Here is a 21,734-nt window from a genome sequence, read left to right as displayed (position 1 = left end):
CTTTGAAGGAAGGCTTGACAAGCAGCGATCCCTATATTCGAGTGGCGTCAAAGCACACTTAAAAGAGAACACATTTAACGAGTCGTCATTCCCAAAACAGCATTTTTATTGAACGTGAATGGAAAATGCGTGCGAGTGCAAGTGAATGTTAACAAGCTTGTAGTGAGGCATTTGAAGATCATTTGGCACTAATCCGCTGCCTGTGTTGATTTGTTTTTCAAGTGATCCATCAATAAGGCTCCCTGATTGCTCTGCAATTCCCTTCACACGTGCACATGCGCACATTTGCTGATCTAAATGGATTCCATTGATTAAAAGCAGTGTAAACACCTGATTAAAGAGATTACACACACATAGTACCCCATTAAAAAAAACAAAAACAAACAGACATTTACACGCTTCTTCTAACAGCAGTGTTGATTACAGAGCCGGTTGCCATAGTAACAGGAGCATCATGTGGAGGTCCTTATGTGTCCCTGAAATTCTCAGACAATCCTTCTTCTTGCAGTCATCTGTAATCCACCTTGTCGTTCCCCTTACCATCTCATTTTGGCTTCTTTTCTCGCCACCTTTAGCGCCGCCTCTATTTTCTTTTCATTTAATCCTGGTGTCCTTTGCCCATTTCCCTTCTGTTTCTTTTTCCCTCATCCCACCATCCGTCATCCTCTATCTCCTCTCCTTATTGTCTGTCTGTCTGTCTGTCTCTGTCTCTCCTCCTTTTTCTCCTTCCACAGCTCATTTTGAAAATCCTTCTTTTCACCCTGCCTTTATTCTAATCATCCAGCTCTTTCTTCTTCTTCTTCTTCTTCTTCTTCTTCGTCTTCCCTGCACTCATGACATCAGCTCTAATGCCACCTCGCATTACCTTTGGACGTAGTTTGTACTCATGCTAGTTATCTTGTGTGTATGCGCATGCTCTCATGAGATGCAAGGGACTTTAACGTGAGCGAGCCAGCGAGCCAGCGAGCCAGCCAGCCAGCCCTCAAGGTATGGGATGCTTGGGCTATTTGTTGAAATAGTTTGCTGTTTGTTTTTTTGAAATGCGTTTACACAGTGGGCAACGAGATGGAACAAAAATCAGTCTGATCATAGTTCGGCCCCAAGGCATCTTGGGTTCTTTTATTTTGTATTTTTTTGCAAATGTCAGGTAATTGCACAGGGGAAATGGCTACCATTGATAGTCAATCAATTATTTTGGAGCCTTTTGGTATGTGATCAGTTGGGGAATGTGTGCTTCTTCTGTCCGTTGTTCCCTATTTTTTCCTTGGAACGAACGGTTCCACACTTTTCCTCTGTGCTTGGTCGAAACCGACTTTTTTTTCCTCTTAATTTCTTTTCGTCTTTCTAAAAGCAAGAAAGTTGCCATTTTGTTTTACTTTGGAGCACAAGTGACAAAATCTTTTGTGCCATTCCATCATTTTTTTGCCAGCGATTGGAGTCAAATCAATAGCAGCAATGCTTTCCAGCCCACCACTCCAAGAAGAGTTGGACAGAAAGCCCAAATCTTACTTGTTCATCTTAGTCAGACATTTTGGACAAGGAGAGATATGATATACGAGCACACTTTGCGTTGTGTTTCAGGAGTTGAAAATGAATCATTCACTGTCATTCACAATGTCACCACTGAGAAAGCAACGGAATTGATCCCACTTGGGGTATTGTTTTTTTTTTAGCTGTCGACTTGTCATCCTGTTCCAGCGCCTGAGGAATGTAAAATGGGATTTGATGATTGTTGTATTACTTCCAGTTTGCAGATATGGACGTGCTGGCCTTGATGTTATCCCTTCAAAGTGCTGAATAAACATTCTATGGACATTAAACTTTCATCAGAGGAGGGGAAACATAATTCAAAATGATCCATTTTAATGTTACACTCGGCACTTTCATCATATTGCAATGAAATTATTCTGGAAGAATGTGACACACGCACACGCACGCACTGATTCATTGATTATCTTTTGGCACTTGCGGTCACGTTTCAGTCAAATGTTGGCACTTGGCCTCGCTAGGTTCTGGATTACCCTAATGAAATGTTCTAACGAGCAGTCTGTGTGTGACAGCAGCCCCTGCAGGGGATGGACGGCTCGACTCACACATTACCATATGTTTGCAACTTCAACAGTGAGAGTAGCACACAGATCGCTCAATTTGTTTACAAACATTTGCCTTATAAAATAAACCTCCCAGCCGTCCATCTTCAGATGTAGTAGATGTCATTCCACTTCATCTCTTGTACTTACACTATTCTTCCCTCTGCCCTTTGTGCTCGCCTATAAGTTGTTGTTTTTTTGTCTCCTTCCCTCCAGACAGTAGGAGTACATAAGTGGAACGGCTCTTATCCGGATGCTGGCGAGAAGATAAAAATAAGAATTACAGCGGTATTCACTGAAAAGCGAGCGCGGGTGGAGGGATTGAGAGATCCAGACAGAAGGAGGGAGAGGGGGAGAACAACAGAGGAGAAAACACACACAGTTACATAGTACAAGAAGAGGAGACACGCAAGCTGTGCAGTGTCGCTCTGGGCATGAGAACTCACTGCATTTCTCGTCCCCTCACAGATAGTCGGCCTTTACAGAAGAGTGGCTGATAACAGGGAAGGCTGTGATGGTTTATTCCAGGACAGGGCCAATCTTTTGCCTCCCAAGGCACAAGCACAGAATATACAAGATCTGAGCAAACCCTCCCTCGTGCAATCACAAGAAAACGAGGCCACGCTCCTCTGAAGTCTCCGAGGCGTACGCTAATATTGGAAGAAGTGCATTGTCATATGGAAAGATTCCAAACCTACTCAATTCCTTTGTTTTGACTGGAGATTGAAAACGCAAAGTTCAACAAGTGATCACCATGTCATATTTCACTTCCATAGACCGCTTTCAGATTAGATGGTGGCGCCTGATATGCTCGATCTAGACAAGGGTTCACAGGAGTGCATACTGAAAATATACATACATATACATGCGCCGTATTGCAGCTCAGTCAGCGTGATTGCGCTTAGGCCAACTCAAGTCAGCTGTGAAAAAGAGGGAACGAACGTCTTGATCTTTTTCAAATGTATCAAATGAATAAAAAATAGATAGATATATTCCAAGTCATGTGGAGGGGGAAGCCCAGACTTGGCCAGAAGATCTCAGCTGGGAGCCAGGCAGGAGGCATTCGAATAAGATGCCCGAGCGACCTCCTCTTGCTGTGTGGCTTTTTCACATGTAGCTGTTACGTATACACTAAGAATCCAGAAGCAGGCATCATTTAACTCTGGAGTTTATACGCAATGCTGCTGACAAAGACAATCTTGCCTTCTTCAATTGTTATTATTGTAGTATATGGCTTTGAAATAACTGATCAGAGTAGCCAGCTATGAAATAACTCCAAAGGTATTTTGGAGTCGGGAAAAAGGATCAGCTTATTCTCATTCTTTTAAATATGCAGTGAAATATTTTGGAAAACGTGAGGCTTTGAGGAGGTTCTTTTTTTTGGGGGGATTCTTGCGATAGCCCAAAATGTATCCCAAAGTAAAGAAGTGGTCAAACTGGGTCATGTGACCAAGTGGTCCTGCGTGTTGTTTTGTGTTCTTGTGACATATTGTACATTTTTCCATCAATAACCAATTGCATTGTTTTGGATGACTTCCAAGTTGCTATTTATGTGTAAATTAAGAGAACATTGTGAATTGATTGCATGCCAAAGGAAAATGGGCAAGTTACGCAAAAGATTGATAACCAACCATGTGTGCAATTGTAAATGCACTCATGTCATTCTGTTCACGCATTGCAGCCTCGTCACTAATTATGTTTGCATGACTGTATGAAAAGTGAGCTGGAGTTTTGCTTGGGGAAGAACAAAATGTATTGCATTGAGAAAAACTAGATGTAAATATCTCCATACACGTGCGTGAGAAGAGAGAACAAAAAGGACAGCATGGCCTTAATGCAGTCTTCACTCTGCAGCTTGAATCTTTCATGAGGTTTGTGTTTATCCGTCTTATAAACATCTAAAATAAGCTCCTGGATATTCCACTCATTTATTATTCAAAATAAATGAAGGCTATTCATGTCATTACACAGGAGGGAAGTTGCCATTTTGGTTTTTGCTATTCTGTTCGTGTTTCTCCGGAACATATACTGTAAGTGGGGCCGTATTTTCCCGTAACTGTCAAAACGATAAGAGATCAACAACTGTGATGAGATAAAAGGATGAGCTTGACTTGTGCTCACCCCAAAAACCAAATGCAGTATGCAAAGTGCGTATGTATACATCCCACATATGATGGATACACTTCTGTTTGAAAGGTGCTTTTTGTGTGATTGTGGAAAAATGTCTTGACGTTTGAATTGTGATCTTTTATCAAATATTTCCTACGAAACAAAATCTTGTTGCAGATGTTGCAAACAATCAACTTGGATTGCTTGAAAATCACCGACAGGAGTGAATCATTGAAAGTGAAAATAAATATTCACAGTTTGCTCCCAAACAAACAAACAAACAAACAAACCAAAAAGAACTCACAGTGACAATGAAAATGTAACCTACATTCACGGCGGATGGGAGGACTGAACGAGTGCAACTTCCATTTTTTTTATTCATTTTTTTTTCCCCCCTGGGATGCAATTCAATGTGCACAGAGAAGCAAGCCATTGGTGGAAAATGAATGCAACGCAATAAACACACGGGTCATTTTCATCTCATTTCAGGTCAAGACATTGCTAAGTGAATTTCCTTCTGAAAATCAAATCATTTTCACCAAGCCCGATAGATATGACGATTTGTATTATTGGCCGTTGTTGATCATGGTTTCAAAGAAAAAAACGTTGAATGCAAAAATGTCTGTTTTGTGAAAAGGCTACATTTATTTTGACTCGCGTTCCCTATTGAATTGACTGTTCAGAGTTCATTTGTGTTTAACATTTGACATTCTTGTAAGAATAATACTTGGTAGCGAGCTCAATAGACCATGAAATAAAGTGACACATATGAATTATGCATGCGGCAGGCATACGTAATTGCTTGCAACCCTATATTTGTGACTGACTGAACAGAACATGATGGAAAATCGCATTGTCAACTTGATGTTGTTTGTTCAAAAAGACATGAACATTTATTTTGGTAATAATGGGCAGTAAAGAGAGTTCATGCTGAGCACTTTTTTATGAGTATTCCTGTCAACACACGCCAACTGTTGCTGCTGTTTTGGATGCTTTTGCTCATTTCCCAGCAACACTTGCTGTCAGGACCATCAGTGCAACATTGTCTTTGTGATCCTTATCTATGCGGACCTTCGGGACAATCATTAAGTTCAGAGGAAAGCGCGTGTCTGTTTATCTGTGGAGCAGCTGCTTCAATTCGGTCTCATGTGTCCCTTACAATTTATGCTTTGGGACAGCATGGCTTGCATTTTCTTTGTCTTCCTTCCCATTTTCTATTTGCTTTTTGTGTGTGTCACCGCATTGGTGGTGTAGTGGTTAGCATAGCTGCCTTCCAAGCAGTTGATCTGGGTTCAATTCCCAGCCAATGCAGCCCTTTAAGTCTTTGTTGAGCTGCAGCAGAAACTTAGTATTCACAAGATTTGTCCACAGCGTGATTTTTTTAATGGACATTCTGCTGCCACAAGGCATCATTGTGTTTTGGGCCAGCCAAGCCACAAACTTGTTATTAAGTTGCAATTTGTATTGTTTCGACGTCTCGTCCCCGCATTGGTGGTGTAGTGGTTAGCGTTGCTGCCTTCCAAGGAGTTGCCGTGGGTTGGATTCCCCGCCGATGCATTTATTTACAGATTGTTGCACTGTGGACTTGCAATGTCCCAAAATGCGCTCATTCAAACGGATGGACTTTTATGTGATCACACTCACTCACTCAGCTAATACATTGTTTTCAAATGTTTCCGCAGGCAGGGAAACCACATTCCACAGTGACTAGGGATTTTCGAGCAATGTTTAAGACTTTCTCATTGATTCATCATCTGAACCACTTCTTGCAGGCAGGCAGGCACGCCGCCGGAGCCTATCCTAGCAGCTTTAGTGCTGTACATCCCAAAGTGCAACCAATCGCAGGGCAAACATAGACATGCAACGACGTATTTACAATCACACCTGCGGACAATTTGGAGTGGCAAACATGCATGTTTTTGGAATGTCAAAGTCAGCTTTATTGGGGGAGAAAAGCCACGCAAGCATGAGAAGAACAACTGTCAAGCGGATGTACGCCACTGGGCCCCCATAAGGGTAATGTTTTTATCCAAATAAATGAAAGAGACTTCTTGCAATTGACTGTGAGGCAGATTTGCGAACCACTCCCGCACATGGAAAATCATCCCTTTCCAATTTTGATGTGCTTAAACGTGCTTGTAAAAAAAGTTTTTTATCAGATTCGAAATACTCCAGAGATGTGGGTTGACTGAGGGCTTCCAGCTGTTCGACTCCACTGGGAGTTGGCAGCTGTTAGCAAACAAACTTGAATCATTTCTAGTGGGATGTTTTTGATTGACAGATGGGTGGGATGATACAAGGAGAGAGGATGAGCAATAGTGACGATTAAACACTTGAAGCGCTTAAGAAAAATCTATTCAAATCAATGGCTGAGAAATGTCAGGCATTTGCATATTCGGAGAGATATTTATGCTATCAAACGGCCGTGGTGGCGTGTTGAGCAGTTGAAACTTGGGACAAAAACACAAGGCGAGCTGAGGCAGTTGGATGTTTGAATAGGTTTGACGATAGAAACTCATGTCAACTTGGACTGACATTTGGCATCGTGGCTGCTGCATCAGCATAAATGAAGGTTTGAAGCTACCTGCAGCTAAGCAATGTCAAATTTCTCTCCCGCCTATTGGTGGAGCGCATGCATCGCTGCTTTCCTCTCGGGTATTGTACTGCATTGAAATGGTAGCACAAGTCATTAAACGACAGAACGAAAGCGTTGCCATCCCTTCACAATTCCATCCATCCATCCATCCATCAATTTTCATTCATGGAGGGAGCCTGAGGCCAAAGCAGCTGATTTTGTGGACGTCCACCTTGGCCTCATTGTCTACCAATGCATGTGATTCACACTCCAGTCTTGAGTGGGTTGATGATTTAGGTTTCTATAGATCACGTTTACTATTATCAGGAAACATTTATTTGCTTGATGAAGATTCTGGAGATGTTTAGTTTGTTGTTTCTTGCTTGTATATATGGGCTACTGTCGTCATTGTGGCCAGGGAGCCTGCCTCACTTGGCCACCTTTCTTGTATGGTGCGGCAAGCTCATTGAATTCAAGTCAAATGACCTTGAAAATGCATCAAGTAATGATCAAGCTTTTGGAGTAAAGCCTGCTGTTTTGTGGCGTCCCCGTAGCACATTGAAAGCCTTCTGCAAATCCTGTCAATGTTTGAGGAAGAGTGCCTGTTATTTTCTTTGTGCTTAGAGAAAGCCATGCATGTAATAGTTCAATTAAGGAATATTAATTTGCAAAATAACATTAGCTTTACAACCCCAGTTGCACCCAAGAGAGAGGAGCAGTTAGGCATTAAATGATGGAGAAAAGCAATAACAGCAAGCTCAGTCTGCTGAATATTTCATTCATGATTCTATTTTTTAAACTTCCTATCTATTGTTATAGCATTGCTCCGTTTGTTGCCAACAGCAAGAAAGCTGCTCCTTACTCTTTCGAGTCACGCTAACAGCAAATTTGTTCTGACAATAAGATTGCAAATATGAATATTAAAGAGAAGCACAGTATTGTAAAATAACAATCAAAGTTCATTATAATATGCTGTGTTACGTGTATACGTACTTTATGACTTTCACGATGAAAAATGGTAAAAGGTTCAACTGTTGTACTGTGGTAGAGTGAAGTCATGTCATATCTACTGTCATTAAAAACTGCTTAACAGCAAATGGTCACAGCAGCCTGGCACGAAGGGCACACTTTCCTTGTGAAAAGGGAATCAGATCAATTATTCAACGGCATCAAATATGAATCTGAGAATCTGATGATGTACACACTGACGATTGACTATTTATTCAAATGTGCACGGCAAGGTCACATTTGATGACACGGGTGGAATAAATATTGGATAGAAAAATAAATCATGTACGTATACATGAGTGCAAAACAATGCTATAGCCTTTGATTTAGTAGGTTTAATCTCACTTGGGCAACCTAGGTGATATTTATTGGCAGTCCATCTCTGCGCCTCTCGCTAATTGTATCAGTTAAATGACTTACTCCACGACACAGACCTAAGCTACGCTGTGACATTGCTTTTTATTGCACATCATTTTCATGTCCTCAGTTACGACTTGGGAAAGAAAGTTTGGACAGTGACTCAAGTACCTGCAATGGAACCTCTGAGCTTGAACAAAATCTGCCCCAAGCTGCTGGGTCCACTTTCAAAATAAATAACACCCACTTTTGAAATAAGAGACTTGTAAGAACTGTTCAAATGTTTACAAAGATGAATGGTCATCAAAAATTGCTCGAAAAATGTCTATTTTTTAAACGTGGACAATTTGCAATTTTCCTACAAAGTCGATGCGCAATTTGTCTGGACGGGCCAAATATAATGACACTGCGGGCCAGAGTTTGACTGCCAATTCTACACAGTCTGCAACAGGTACTAACAACAGTGGCAAGTGTAACGAAAGGGGATACACACACATGTAAGCGTTATCGATTTTTACTGAAATGGCACTCGTGCTTGTATGAGATAGTTTGATACATACATTTTGTGGGTTGCTGGTAAATGCTGGCTTAAACGGCGGCGGAACAAAATCGTCTGCAACCAGCACATGCCTCAAGGACATTGCGAGTCTTACTTACAATTGCCGGGGCGCATTTTGGTTCCATCCCTTTGTCTTCGTCCCTCCAAAGAAGAGTCTGGGGAAGGGGCGAGACAAAGGTTTTGATTTAAGAGGAAGGAATGGGATTGGGCCTTCATCTACTGTCAATTCAAGTAGAAATGCTTCATTCTTCTTCTCTTAAAACCTCTTGTTGATACCGACCCAGGGTAAAACTCAGTAGCCTCGAACTTTGCTGTCACGTCTTTGCTGTTGTGCATGGAGAATGGCACACGTCAATGTTTGCTTCTTTTATTCATTGCGAAATATACTAGGTGTAGGATTCGGGTTTCATTTTGTCATTTGTGACAGTTCAAATAAAAAAATAGGTGGGTGGAAACCCCATTTACTGCGGAAAGGTTTGTGCTTAGACTCCAAAGGAACTAACAAGCAGACCATCAACTAAAAATAGTAAATACATATGACAAAAGGTCAATGTGGACACAAATAATAACACTATGTGAGGGCAGTGGAGCAAAAACAACTGAAAAGTACAACACTAAGCAGAGGACAGACAGCGAATCGCAGTAGTACTCAACTGAAGAAAAGCCCAACTACTGGCAAGACAAAAGCACATGAGAGACTAGCAAAGTGGCAACAGCAGTCACCTAAATACCCCGCAGATGATCATCACTAACAAGTGCCACACCATTTTTAATGGATCTACAAAAAAAAAGGATGGTTTTTTTTTGAATGATCAAAAGTGAAAATATCTGCCATAAGCAAGACGTTCGTTCTTGGGCACTCTTGAGGGAAATGTTGCCTAAAAGAGGGCTCTTCCCTTTCTTTGATGCTTGTTTTGAATGTGTACCCCATTTTGCCTGGCCAGGAGCAAACACATCCAAAGAGTTCTTCGCAGCTGCCTATCTATCTATCTATCTATCTATCTATCTATCTATCTATCTATCTATCTATCTATCTATCTATCTATCTATCTATCTATCTATCTATCTATCTATCTATCTATCTATCTATCTATCTATCTATCTATCTATCTATCTATCTATCTATCAATGGATCTATCTATCTATCTATCTATCTATCTATCTATCTATCTATCTATCTATCTATCTATCTATCTATCTATCTATCTATCTATCTATCTATCTATCTATCTATCTATCTATCTATCTATCTATCTATCTATCTATCTATCTATCTATCTATCTATCTATGAGTTGATCGAGCAGCCCAGCCCACTGACTGGGGTGCAAGGTAAGCAGTCTGTTCTCAAATGGGGCCATCCTCCCTCCTCTTAACAGCCCTCACGGCCTCCATTTGACACAGGCGACGTCCTTCAAGGTCTTTCCGTCTTCCCCTCCTGAGTTGCAGCTTCTCACTCTTATGTCACATTTGGAGTTCTTTTCACTGTTTTTTTCCACTTGATTTAACATTCTAAATGTTTTGTATGCCTTCGCCATCAAAAATAACCTTGCGGTTTTCATACTCTGTGTAACAGGAACAATTCATCTTGGGAAAGATAAGGAAATTGGATTTGATGTCTTTTATCTCTTATTGGTGAATTTTATGCTGCTAATGCGTGTGGCGCTTTTACATTCACAGCCAATTATAGTGTACAAAATCATTTTGCTATTTCTCCATTAACACACATTTAGACATTCTTATCTATACTATTGGGCTTGATCTTCCATTTAAATCTAATCCAGTTATGTTGATCCAAATGATTCCTTTAGAAATATAAAACTCCAATGCTCTATGCGTGTGTGCTCTTCAAATTACTGGCAACATCAAATGCGTGTCTATGTAAAAGGTCAAATATGTTGTATGTGAAGGGGAAAATGTTCCCTTCTCCTCCTCCATTTGCCATTGAATATACCGCATCAAATCAATGCGTTTCCAACCTATGTTGCCAACTACTGGGACACTTGAATGAATGGAGCTTTATCGCCACCTAGCGTATTGTGGCTGACTTGCATCTGCACTTCACGTTTCAATTTCAGTTGGTAAATATTCTTTTATCACGAATTTGTCATCCGAGAATAATTTAGAAATCAACATTTAGGATAAGGCGGTCAGAGAATTGCCCATTCAAGTTTTTCACACCAAATACAGTTTATGAAAATAATGTACTTACTTGGGATCTGTATGATTACAAAAAACATAACTTTTAGTATTGGCGAATTTTCATAATGGTTGTTATTAAGTTGTAAGCTTGCAACTCGGTGACACCCTCATTTAGTTGTTGTGAATTGTATTACCAATTAAATAACTGGTTGTTATTGGTGATGGTGGTGGCCGTGTGTGTGCGTGTGTGTGTGTGTGTGTGTGTGTGTGTGTGTGTGTGTGTGTGTGTGTGTGTGTGTGTGTGTGTGTGTGTGTGTGTGTGTGTGTGTGTGTGTGTGTGTGTGTGTGTGTGTGTGTTTATTCGTGAGCAATTAGTTTTTATGCTCAAGGTCAAGGTGGAGAAGAACTTTATTATCCCTGACGGGCAATTTGTTTTCCCGCCAGTGGTATCACACAGTCATTAAACAAAGTAAAACAACAATAAATGAAACAGAAATCAAAACACAATAAACAGCCTCCTAGAAGCAATAAATACTGGTTATATGGCATACAACTGTGACTGGGCATTATTTAGAAAAGCAGTGATAAAAGAACCTACTGGCTTAGACCATGAGACCATGGAATGTGTGGCCAGAAGAACACATTCAGACTTCTTGAAACAATGTCACTTACAGATGTGGGTGGCATCACAACAAAAACGGACAATTTCCCCTTTCAATTTCAAAACACTAACTATTACAGCATATATTGAGTTTTGGACCTGAGCCTTCGGTGGGTGGGTATGAGTGACCTAAGTGACCTAATCTACCTCTTAATAACGTTAGAATGTCATTGAATAATGTACCAAAAAAATGTTGTTGAGCAGGTTGAGACTGCTTGAGACAGTTTAGGCCAGGGGTCTCAAACTCCAGTCCTCGGGGGGGGGGGTTGACACCCCTGGTTTAGGCCCTAAAACGAGGCAAAGTAATGTGCCGTTCAAAGAGTAAACGGAAATATTTATTTATTTATTGGAGTGGTTTTGTTTGTGCGTTCAAACTGTGGGGAAAAATGCATACGTATTCTTGAATTCGGGAAACGTGTGTTGCTGCAGTGATTTTGTCGCCACCTGCTGTCTTTCTTTGGAAGGGGCGATGTAGCGAAGGGGGTGTGTCTGAAAATGACTCAGCTCCAAAGATCACATGGTCAGATATTTTCAAAGGAGAAACACTGCCCTCTTGCGGTATCGTGGGTATGGCAAAAATAAGAGCATACAGGGCGAAACCATTGATGCCGTGCGACTCAGACGTGCACTCGCCAACTACTAACACTGCGATTGAAATGTATTAACATCGAGATAGGTTTTGAAACATTGCATTTCAACTAGTTTGAGTTTTCTTACAGGGAGAAGTATATGTGCTTGGTATTCTGTTCCCCTGTAGCTACAGGAAGTAGTTGGGTCCAACACTATTGAAGGCAAAACTGAGAAGCGGTTTGTTTTCGCTCGAATAGAACGCAACGCAACGCTGCTGCTGCCGCCGCCGCCGCTGCCGCTAGCTTGCACTGCGGCACCAATTTTCCGTGAGGTTGTGGCCGTGAAATCTCTTTTGGCTTGCATCCCTTCCTTCCTCCCTCCCTCCTTCCCTCCCTCCTTTCCCTTTCAACTGTGTGGTTGCTCGCCATGGCTCTGTGCGGTGGTGTGGGAGCCATGGCTTTACCGAGTGAGCTCATCGTCCACATCTTCTCCTTTCTATCCGACCGAGACAAGCTGCGGGCCTCCGCCGTTTGCTCGCGATGGAGGGAGTGCCTGTTCTATCCCGCCCTGTGGAGCGAACTCAAACTACGGATATGTGGTGGCAACGGTGCAAGCTCTGAGGAGTATTCGAGATTAGAGTTCCTCATGCGGAGGTTCGGCGCGTTCGTGCGAGAGCTGCAGCTGGAACTGGCTCCCGGGGAAGTCGGCTCCAGAGCCCTAAACAACGAGCCGCCCTCCACTCGAGTGGACCTTCCTCCCGCCGGTCCTGACAACGAGCCGCAGCCGTCCGAGCGATGGGGGGACGCAATGGCCACCTACGTGGACCAGGCGTTGTGTGTGCTAAGCAACATCCGCAACAACAGGTGACTCCATTTCTGCTTCAATGCTCAACGCTGCCCTCTGTATCCTGTTGGACTTTTTTTCTGTAGCTAGCAGCTGTGTTGCGGTTAGCATACATGGGTTACCTTATTAGCCCAAGACTTTTGTAATACTGGCGAGCGAGTGAGCCAGCCAGCCAGCCTGCCTGCCTGCCTCAATGGCGGAGCAAACCACTTTTCCTCATTTGCATCACTTGACTGTCCAAAGTGGTACACAGTGCATGCTTTTCCGCTGACATTTACCAAACAATGCTTGGTGCTCGTGGCATTGTGAGCCTCTAGCTATCCTGCTACTGGCAGATAGAATGCAGCCATACGGAAGGAAGGATGGAAGGCTTTGTGGACTTCGTTTGCTGATATCAGCAATGGCGCACATGCAAAGCATTCCACATACACTAACAATGTATACGTAGTCGGCTCTCTTTAGCTAGTGCACGTCCACACAATTGCAATCGTAAAGCGTGGATACCGTCAAGTATCGTATTTCAAAGTCAAAGTCTGCTTTATTGTCAATCCCTTCATATGTCAAGACACACAAAGAAACCGAAATTCCCTTTCCTCTATCCCACGGTGACGAGACATAGTACACGATAGACATACAAGTAGACGACACAAAATAAAAACAAGAAGGCACAAACAATAAATAACAAATAAATAATATGAGTGATGAATAAATAATAAACAAATAACACAATAAATAAGAGGAGCAAAACTGAGCCAGCGTGCAAACAGCAGACAGTAAGCATAGCGCAAAGTACAGGACGCTACGCAGAAAGAAATATTTATAATATTGGTGGAATGATGTCACGTGTTTCATCGTATGCATCAATTCTTTATGAATACTCCATTTGTGTTCTTTCAACTAAAACTATGGATGCAGGTGCAGAGCTTCAGTCACTTTCTCTTTTCATTTTCTCTCAGGAACCTGCAGAAGTTGCGTCTATACGGCGACACGTGTGCTCTCCAACAAGAGGGACTCTTGAACAACTCCAACTTCCACCAGATTCACCACAAGAAAATGAACGAGTAAGGCATTTCCAACATTGAAGATCTTGAATGATCTGCAACCACAAAAGATAGCAGATCTTCTTGGTATGGCGCCGTGAGTGGCTGCCTCCCAGCAGTGTTCTCTCTTTTCCTCTTTATTTCCTTCTTTTCTCCTTTTTCTTTCTGTCTTTTTGTCCATTCGGCGATGCTGGTGCCTTCTACCGCACCTCGGTATCTCTTCGGATCGGATATTTTATTTTATTTTATTTTTTTCTTCCTGGGACCGGGATCATCGGTTGAGCTGGCGTAACTCTACGGCGGCTTCCTGCTTATCCGGCCAGTGATGACCGACCGGGTCCCTCGCCTTGGCCTTGCAGCCGCAACCCCTGTGGGGAGTCGGCTCCCTCGTGCTCGTCGGTACCAACGACTTTGGCCATGCTAGCCCCGTGGTGACCATCTGCACGTGCCCCGGCTGGGTGCCCGGGACGCTGCTCACACGTTTGCCTGCTTTGTGATGTTTTCACCGATTCACGACCACGGTCCATTGGGCGCCGTTGAACTGGACTGCCCTTACACCTGTCGACGGACCCCGTGGAGGCTATTTTGTGTGTTTTGGGGTGTTCTCTTGTATTGGGGGTGCTGGTTGGCCGCTGTTCCTTTTTTTCCTTTGTCTTTTAGCTTAGTTTCGCTTTGATGGCTTTTATCTTGAGCACTTTCTGACTTTCTTTGTGGCGCCGTTGTGTGGCAGCCTTATGAGAGTTATTGAGTTGCGCTCATGCCATGTGTGTCTTTTGTATACCCATTCTGTGGTGTGGATACTGCTGGGGCCTGAATTTCCCCACCCCTGGGGACCAATAAATATTCAATCAATCAATACACACCTGTTCAAAATGTCGAAATAGCAAACGAGACGGCCATCAATCATTTCTAAACTTTTCCCATGAATAAGTGAACAACTTTGATTTTTCTTGGTGGTTTTGATCCGATGAAATCCGATATTTGTATGCTAGCGTCCAGGCTATTTCTAGGAGCAATCACCTCCCTCTTTGCTCTTTCCGCTGCAGGATCCAGCGCTTGTTCAGGGAGTTGTTGTCTCACAGCAGGCAGCTTCGGTGGTTGTCGTGTAGCTTTATGCTGGGTGTGGTGACTCCTTCCTCCTTAGCATGCCTATCCAACCCTTCCTCTGAGACCTTGCAGCACCTCAGTTTACTGGACCACCAGCTGGGTATGTATGACTGTCACTTTGCATTTGTGGGGGTGTGTAATCATCATCATCGGCGGCCGGCGACTTTTTCTTCCCGATAGGTGCGCTCATCTCACCGCCAGAGTTGGAGCGTCTTTCTTCCCTTCATTCATTGGCTCTCGATTTCTCCCATCTGACGTCTGAGCTTTGTAGCCTGTTGGCATCGCCCCAGCGCACTCCGCTGCATCGTCTCTCCCTGCTGCTCAATGGCACCACGCTGGAGGTCAAGTCTTTGGACGGGACAGCCACAGATGATGATTGGAAGGCGCTGGTAAGGCACCAATCTCGCTTGATATTGATTTTGCAAGCGCTTTTTCACACCGTTGTATTTTGCGAGAAACGCTGACCTCCCTCAAACGCCCCCCTTCCCCAGGTACGAGTGAGCGCCAACCTGCGAGTGTACATGATGGCTGTGGAGGTCAGCAGCTCAGAGCTCCTCCGAGTGCTCAAGCCCAGCCTTCCGCTGGAGCGCATTCACCTGGACAGCTACAGCACAGTGGTGACGGACGCCACCCTGGAGCTCATCGCTCAGCAGTACAACAAAACGCTGACGCACTTCCTTTTACTGAGGGATGACCCCGAGTTCCCGGACCTCAGCGTCAATCGCAATGAAGATCCATTGGTCCTCTTGGCTTGGAGGTGCACTCAGCTGGCTGTGCTCGTAATTCACGGTGAGTACAGGATCATCCGCTGCGCACTGTATTGCGCCAGCTAAGGCGGGCGGCTGGGTTGCAACGGCGCCGCATCTTGCCGCCGCAATGCCAAATTTGAACTTTGTCCAACAAATGCGCCCGTCCGTGTCTCATTCCAGGCTACACCGTCTGGTCTCATAACTTGGTGGCAATCTCTCGGCTGCGAGGATCCAGTCTTCGCGTCCTGACCGTGTCTGAAGAGAGCATCGACTTTGACCCGGACCAGCTGGTGTATCTGGAAGGCGATCCGGTTCATAACCTGGTCAAAGAGGTCTCGCTCGGCCTCGGCCGAGTGTGGCACCCGTGTTTGGATTACAGCCTGGTTTTGACTGAGCCCAGCCAGCATTTCCATCGTGAACTGCATGCCTTCAGCATGGGCATGTAGGCCAGTTGTTGGGATGGGCCCACGCCAGGCCAGGCCAGATTAAGCAAGTCCACGTCAGCTCACAACGCACTCCACCAATCTCATCTTGATCTCAAGCAAGGCAGATTGTGTCCTTGGCAGGAGTTTGGGCATATCACAAAGGCTAGGCAAATGCTGTCATTTCTGGTTTTGGGTGTTCAAAACTGAAATTGAGAAATTCCAAAAAGCAACCTTTTAGTCGCCTGCCTCATTGACAGTTAGACAGTCCGGTCAATTCAAGTTGTAGGCTTAATCCTGTCTTTCAGGGCCCATAACTGGCGGCTCATGTAATAAAGCCCACAGCCACTGTATGATATTATGTTTTACCAGGACAGGGAGGATGCTTGATTAATAGATGGTAGAAATACTTGGCGTGAATGTGTGCTCGGGCTACTACCCAAGCTATTAGCTTTAGTTTTCAACTTTTTTTTCTTTTTTATCTTGTTGTTTTCTCTGTTTTACAGAAGTTGTTCATGTACCCGTCACTTCCTGGGTAAGACGCGTTCACGGAGTGCAAAAAGCGACTGGGGCTGGTGCTGCTCACTGAATAGTTCTCAGCAAGAGTCATGTCGGTGTCACGGTGTTGACGCATTTGCATTCAGCACAATTTCTACCCTTTTTATCCAGTGAGATTATTTCAAAATATCATGATGATGGAAATGAAGTTTCACATTTGCTTCGTGAACCATTTTTTCTCTTGTCAGACTCCTCTAGATGGCACTGTCAGTTTAGTCTCGATCAGTCCAAAATGGCAACAAATGATTCATGAAGCATATTTGAAGCTAAATTAGGAAGCCTTGTCTTCCGGTAGGTGCTCATGACAAAATGATAACCTTCAGAAACTGACAAGAGAGCCTACTCATTGTTTTCCTAGTTTATTATTTTATCCCCCCCGCCCCACCCCTCCTTTTGTCGTTGAGATCCAGACCATTATCCCCAATTCCCCTTTGTACACGCTACTATGGAAGCGATGGAAATGACCTGTGAATGAATGAATGAATGAATGAATGGCAAAGTGCAAAGGCTTGCGTGACAATGAACTGCTGTGTGCAATTTCCATTTGAAATTCTTTATACCGGTCGGTGATTGATAAATCTGTCGGAAGCTTACAAAGATGTCCCAGCTTTTGCGTTGAAGTGCCGCCTTGTCCATGGAAACCTGGTCGTCGTCTTGTCATTAAGAAGAGCATGGGCCAAAATGAAAAATCACAATTCTTTTCACAATGGCTCATTTTGTGCTAGAGGGGATTACAACAACAAAAAAGCCAAACTCTTGAGTATTCTAGGATTAACTCTTGTCTGAGGGAGAAAAAAAAAGTCACCTATTGCACAACGGAATGTTTGAGTGTTACGGCTCATTCCTATGGTGACGGCTTTTGCGGTTAGTCTCAGGTAAGCTTTTCCATCCCTTTGACTGGGACACTGGTTGGATGATGTCAAGAAGAGGATGTGGAAACAATCACGGTTCTTGCAGATGCTCTTTTTACTTCCTCTTGAGTCACAGTTGCCTTGGAGACCAGAAGCGCTTGTTTATTGTCCTGGTTAGTTTGACATCCACTTTGGTAGATTTGTCGGCCAACCTAATCGTACATTTGTTTTCGAGGTATTAGGTTCATCAATGCGGGCGGGCGAATGGCACACTGTGGATGCAGTGTGCATGGGTGGCCTGAGCTGAATTTGTCAGGGCAACGTGTCGTCGGGCTAATATTCAGTCCAAGCATTATTTCGGGCTTCCGGCTGGGGCGGTAATGGGACCAAGATGGTTCAAACGTGATCATCTCTTGTTCTTGGTCCATATCTCAGGATTGTTGCACTTTAGGTACCAAGATTTTTTTTTTTTTTTAAGAGGATAATTGGTTTCTGCATGTACGAGTTTGTGTATACTGAAGAGCAGCAAAACACACCTGACCAAAATAAGGTTTTACTAGATTATTTTATTTTGGGGGGGGGGGAATGAATGAATGACTATTTGTTTTAGGCAGTAGGGTGTTTGTACAGCAATGATTACACCTCCTTTCCATCATCAATCGTGTTTGTGTTTAGATGCATTCAAAGGTAATACGGCCGGCACTCATGCCAGCGGAAAAAGTAGCTCCTAACGGAAAAATCTCAGTTACAACTCGCCACTTTTATCACACATACTAAGTGTGTATCCTTCTAGCAGTATCTGTTTTGGCTTGTGTGCACGTCGTGCGGTTTGCTTGCGCATGTTTAGTCAACCTCGCAGCAGGACGCCAGAACAGTAAGAAGAGGTTCTCATGGTCCAATCAGATGTCGAGGAATAAAAACAATAGCTCAGGCCTCTCGCTTGCTCATGAGACCAGCAGAGGAGTCATGGATGGATGGAGGGAGGGACGGACAGATGGACGGACAGATGGATGGAGCGAAACGTTTCAATGCCATGGTTTCAGTGCCCGTATCGTCACGTACACCGGCAGCAGGATGCTCCAGTAGTTTTGCTTTTATAGTTCACATTCGAATTGTTGCTGGGGGTTTTTTTTCCCCCCAGTCTGCCTTGTCGTCGTCTCCTACTCACAAGCTTTCCCCTAGGACCTTTTATTGTTGGAGGGAAAACCAACACGCGTGTGTGGGGGGGGGGGGGATCCTGCCATTGTTGTTGGCTACGGTTTTAATTTGTTGTGAGCGTGGATTGCTTTTTGTCGGCTATTGGAATCCAGCATGCGCTCATTCACAACAGTTGTGTCTTTGCTCAACATGAGCAGACATGCAAAGCAAGGAGAAAGGCAATTTGGGACACAGTGAAGCATCTCAGTGTACTAGCCAGTATGAGATTCAATGAAGCATTCCTTCACCAGGCTGGAACTGGAAGTTTTTCGGGCCTAAAGACCAGTGTGCCTGATTTGAAATGCATTCCGCGGTGGACTTCATCCAAAGTGTTTATCGGTCTGAGCTGAAAAGCAATTTGCTGCTAGGAATGTGAAGAACTTGGGTGACTCTCAGGTCAGCTGGCTGACATCAAGTTTAAAGCCTGAATGCTAATTCATGTGATAGATACTATAGAAATATATATTTTTGCATATATATATATACACGTGTCCAGCAAAAGTGGTGTGTTTGCAAAAATGAGGATGCAGCTTGTTCCGATTAGCCAGTCACACCAGAGAAGCAGCTGGACTGATGGATGAGTGTGAAGGCCAAGTGATATACGCATGTGTGATTATGCAACACTTACTGACCATTTTAAGATATTTTGTGTCCGGAACACAAACCCTCACATTTGAGATGGCTGAACGGAATCATCGAAACTTGTTTCCACATAATCGATCACGAGGCGTCGTCACCCAGCTTTAGTAGGTCTTTTCACTATCAAAATCACTCTGTTGACTTCCACTTTGATGGTCACTCCTGCGTAATTCCAGTTCCTTATGTTACTTCTCAGGATGTTTGCAACCTGTTGGAAACTGGTCTTACTAAAGTTCCTTCTTCTTCTCAATAGGTTGTTAACAATAGGCAGCGTTTCCACATCATGATGTGAGCCTTTCGATACTTCCTCTTCTATTTTTTTAGTACTACCGGGATTAGGAATGGCTGGATTCTCATCAATATCTTGTTTTGTTACACACTGGATGTTTATTGCACTGGTTATGGTCAGTCTGGTCACATCCACGCTGAGAGCCTTAGAAGACATCTCGTGTTCAGCAGAGATGAACTAGCTTCCGATTGATTTAGCTCCATCTTGTGTGTGTCTGATGCACTTTCCACGCCAGTTGCCGATAGCAAAAGTGGCGGTCACCGAGTTGTAGCTCCGAGCTTCACGACGAGACGATCCGCGGTCAGTGTCGGCAAGCTATTGAATGCAAGCAATCTTGGTTACTGTGGCCCTGTTTCTGGATCTTCTTGTCAAGTCTGAAGAGCCAAAGCTGCTATCAACAGGCAGGCAGGCAGGCAGTCAGTCAACAGGCAGGTGCCCAGGCCTCACAACTATGCAAGAGGAATGCATCTAATCCACACTTTTTTTTTTCTTTCCTCCCCCCCTCGCGGTCACACAGAATCAAGGACAGAAGACGATAAGGACTGGCAATACCACTTGGCCTTATGATAATTGGCATAATCATATAGTTTCCTTTGTAAGATCTTAAGATTCTGGTGCGGAAGGTGCGGTGACGGCAGGCAGGCAGGCTCACTCTTGGTCTCTGTGAGACTGGCTCGATGGCCCCAGTTTTATCGTGGTACGAATGTTGTGCATTTGTTTCAAATCAGGACAGTTTGCAATAACAGCAGTCTTACTAGTCGTGCTGATCTCTAGAAAACCACAGAGGAAGAGATGATATATACCATATGAGTACATAGATAGAAAAACATTCACGGTGCATATGTGTAGAGGTCTCAACAATTCTTTACTATGGTGTACTATTACTACATAAAAATGTGTCCGCTTGAATTTAAGACTATGAGATACTATATTATGAAATCATACAGACTTTGAACATCAAATATTATGTTTGGGTGTGTGTTTTTCCAAATGAGTTTGAAAATTACAATTGAAGGTTCTGACTCCCATTTCTGTGTGATTTTTGTCTGTTACAATGTGCACATAATCGTGGCTTTAAACATTTGCATTGCATTAGCAAGGGGTCAAAGTTGACCCCAAACCACAGCGGGACAAGATTCCTATGTGTTCAAAGACATCATCAAATGATTTTCATTTCACTTTTAGGCTTTAAGCAGAGTACAAGATGGTTTGAGCTGCTCACAGATGAGCAACAGTTAAACCAAGAACAAGTAGAGAAAATCGACCAGCTTTTCAAAAAAAAAATCTTTTGCGTAATTCAGTTTTTCCTCTGTCAAACGACTGTTTGGTGAACGTCAAATCATTTCAAACGTGATTACTAGAATTGCTTTGGCCCAGTCTGCCAACTATTCCTTATGTGGCATGTCCATAGCTGAGCTTTGCAATGATCAGATCTTATTTGCTCAGCTCGAACAGTATTGATCCAAGGTGGTGGCATTGGAGCCCCCCACATAAAGCATCTCAGTAAGCAGTAGGGGTGAAATTGATTGAATGTTTTGAATCTTGTGTTGAATGAATGCTGCTTCTTTTAGTCAGTGAATAAAAGCATCAAAATGTCATTTGCTTCTATTGTTTTTTTTCTTATTGTGCACACTTAATCACATGACCACAGAGTCTCATGTCAATCAATATGACAATAAACCAAATGTACCAAGCCTCTAAAATGCTGAGTTTGCCAAATTAGGTGTTTCCTTCAAAACATTCGGGTGAGTTAGATTACTATGATGATTCAAGTGGAATGCTAATTCCAAATTGCAATTCCAATTAGTATTATAGAAAATTCCTATATGGTACATTGTAGCAGATATTTGAAAAGTAAACCATTTGGTTTGATTTATATTTTATTTCGAAGGACACTATTACATGGCACTAAAAACCAGGCAGTGGCACCGGTTTATAAAGCTTTCTACGAATACTACCGCTTTCATATT

At 43.3% G+C, this 21,734-nt stretch overlaps 1 protein-coding gene, 1 long non-coding RNA gene and 1 other non-coding gene across 5 annotated transcripts; all 3 read left to right on the top strand.

Moving 5' to 3' along the window:
• Positions 1-343: 343 nt before the first annotated feature.
• Positions 344-21,360, top strand: LOC119115975. 2 transcript variants are annotated; one of them, XR_005096215.1, is made up of 3 exons: positions 344-356; positions 7,706-7,709; positions 19,419-21,360. It is a non-coding gene; the product is annotated as an uncharacterized LOC119115975 (long non-coding RNA). The 2 variants fall into 2 exon arrangements; XR_005096214.1 differs by lacking the exons at positions 344-356; positions 7,706-7,709 and adding an exon at positions 2,461-2,471.
• Positions 5,439-5,510, top strand: trnag-ucc. The gene has a single exon. It is a non-coding gene; the product is annotated as a tRNA-Gly (tRNA).
• On the top strand, positions 12,072-17,414 carry LOC119115971 (F-box only protein 33). Of its 2 annotated transcripts, XM_037240953.1 has the most exons (7): positions 12,072-12,435; positions 12,469-12,932; positions 13,869-13,973; positions 14,999-15,159; positions 15,240-15,448; positions 15,551-15,848; positions 15,989-17,414. In XM_037240953.1, exons 2-7 carry the CDS (start codon positions 12,496-12,498, stop codon positions 16,252-16,254), a joined length of 1,476 nt encoding a protein of 491 aa, XP_037096848.1. In that variant the 5' UTR covers positions 12,072-12,435; positions 12,469-12,495; the 3' UTR covers positions 16,255-17,414. The 2 variants fall into 2 exon arrangements, with proteins under 2 accessions (XP_037096848.1, XP_037096847.1); XM_037240952.1 differs by having other exon boundaries at positions 12,072-12,932.
• Positions 21,361-21,734: the final 374 nt, after the last annotated feature.

The sequence above is a fragment of the Syngnathus acus genome, chromosome 22, assembly GCF_901709675.1.
Source record: "Syngnathus acus chromosome 22, fSynAcu1.2, whole genome shotgun sequence".
Taxonomy (NCBI): Eukaryota; Metazoa; Chordata; class Actinopteri; order Syngnathiformes; family Syngnathidae; genus Syngnathus; species Syngnathus acus.
Note: the sequence above shows the minus strand (reverse complement) of the source record. Positions and strands in the feature narration are given on the sequence as shown.

Excerpts from the sequence above, each read along its gene's own strand:
- LOC119115971 (XM_037240953.1), top strand. The coding sequence starts at position 12,496 with ATGGCTCTGTGCGGTGGTGTGGGAGCCATGGCTTTACCGAGTGAGCTC. Across the intron at positions 15,160-15,239 it reads TTTACTGGACCACCAGCTGG|GTGCGCTCATCTCACCGCCA; the intron begins GTATGTATGACT and ends TCTTCCCGATAG. Across the intron at positions 15,449-15,550 it reads ATGATGATTGGAAGGCGCTG|GTACGAGTGAGCGCCAACCT; the intron begins GTAAGGCACCAA and ends CCCCTTCCCCAG.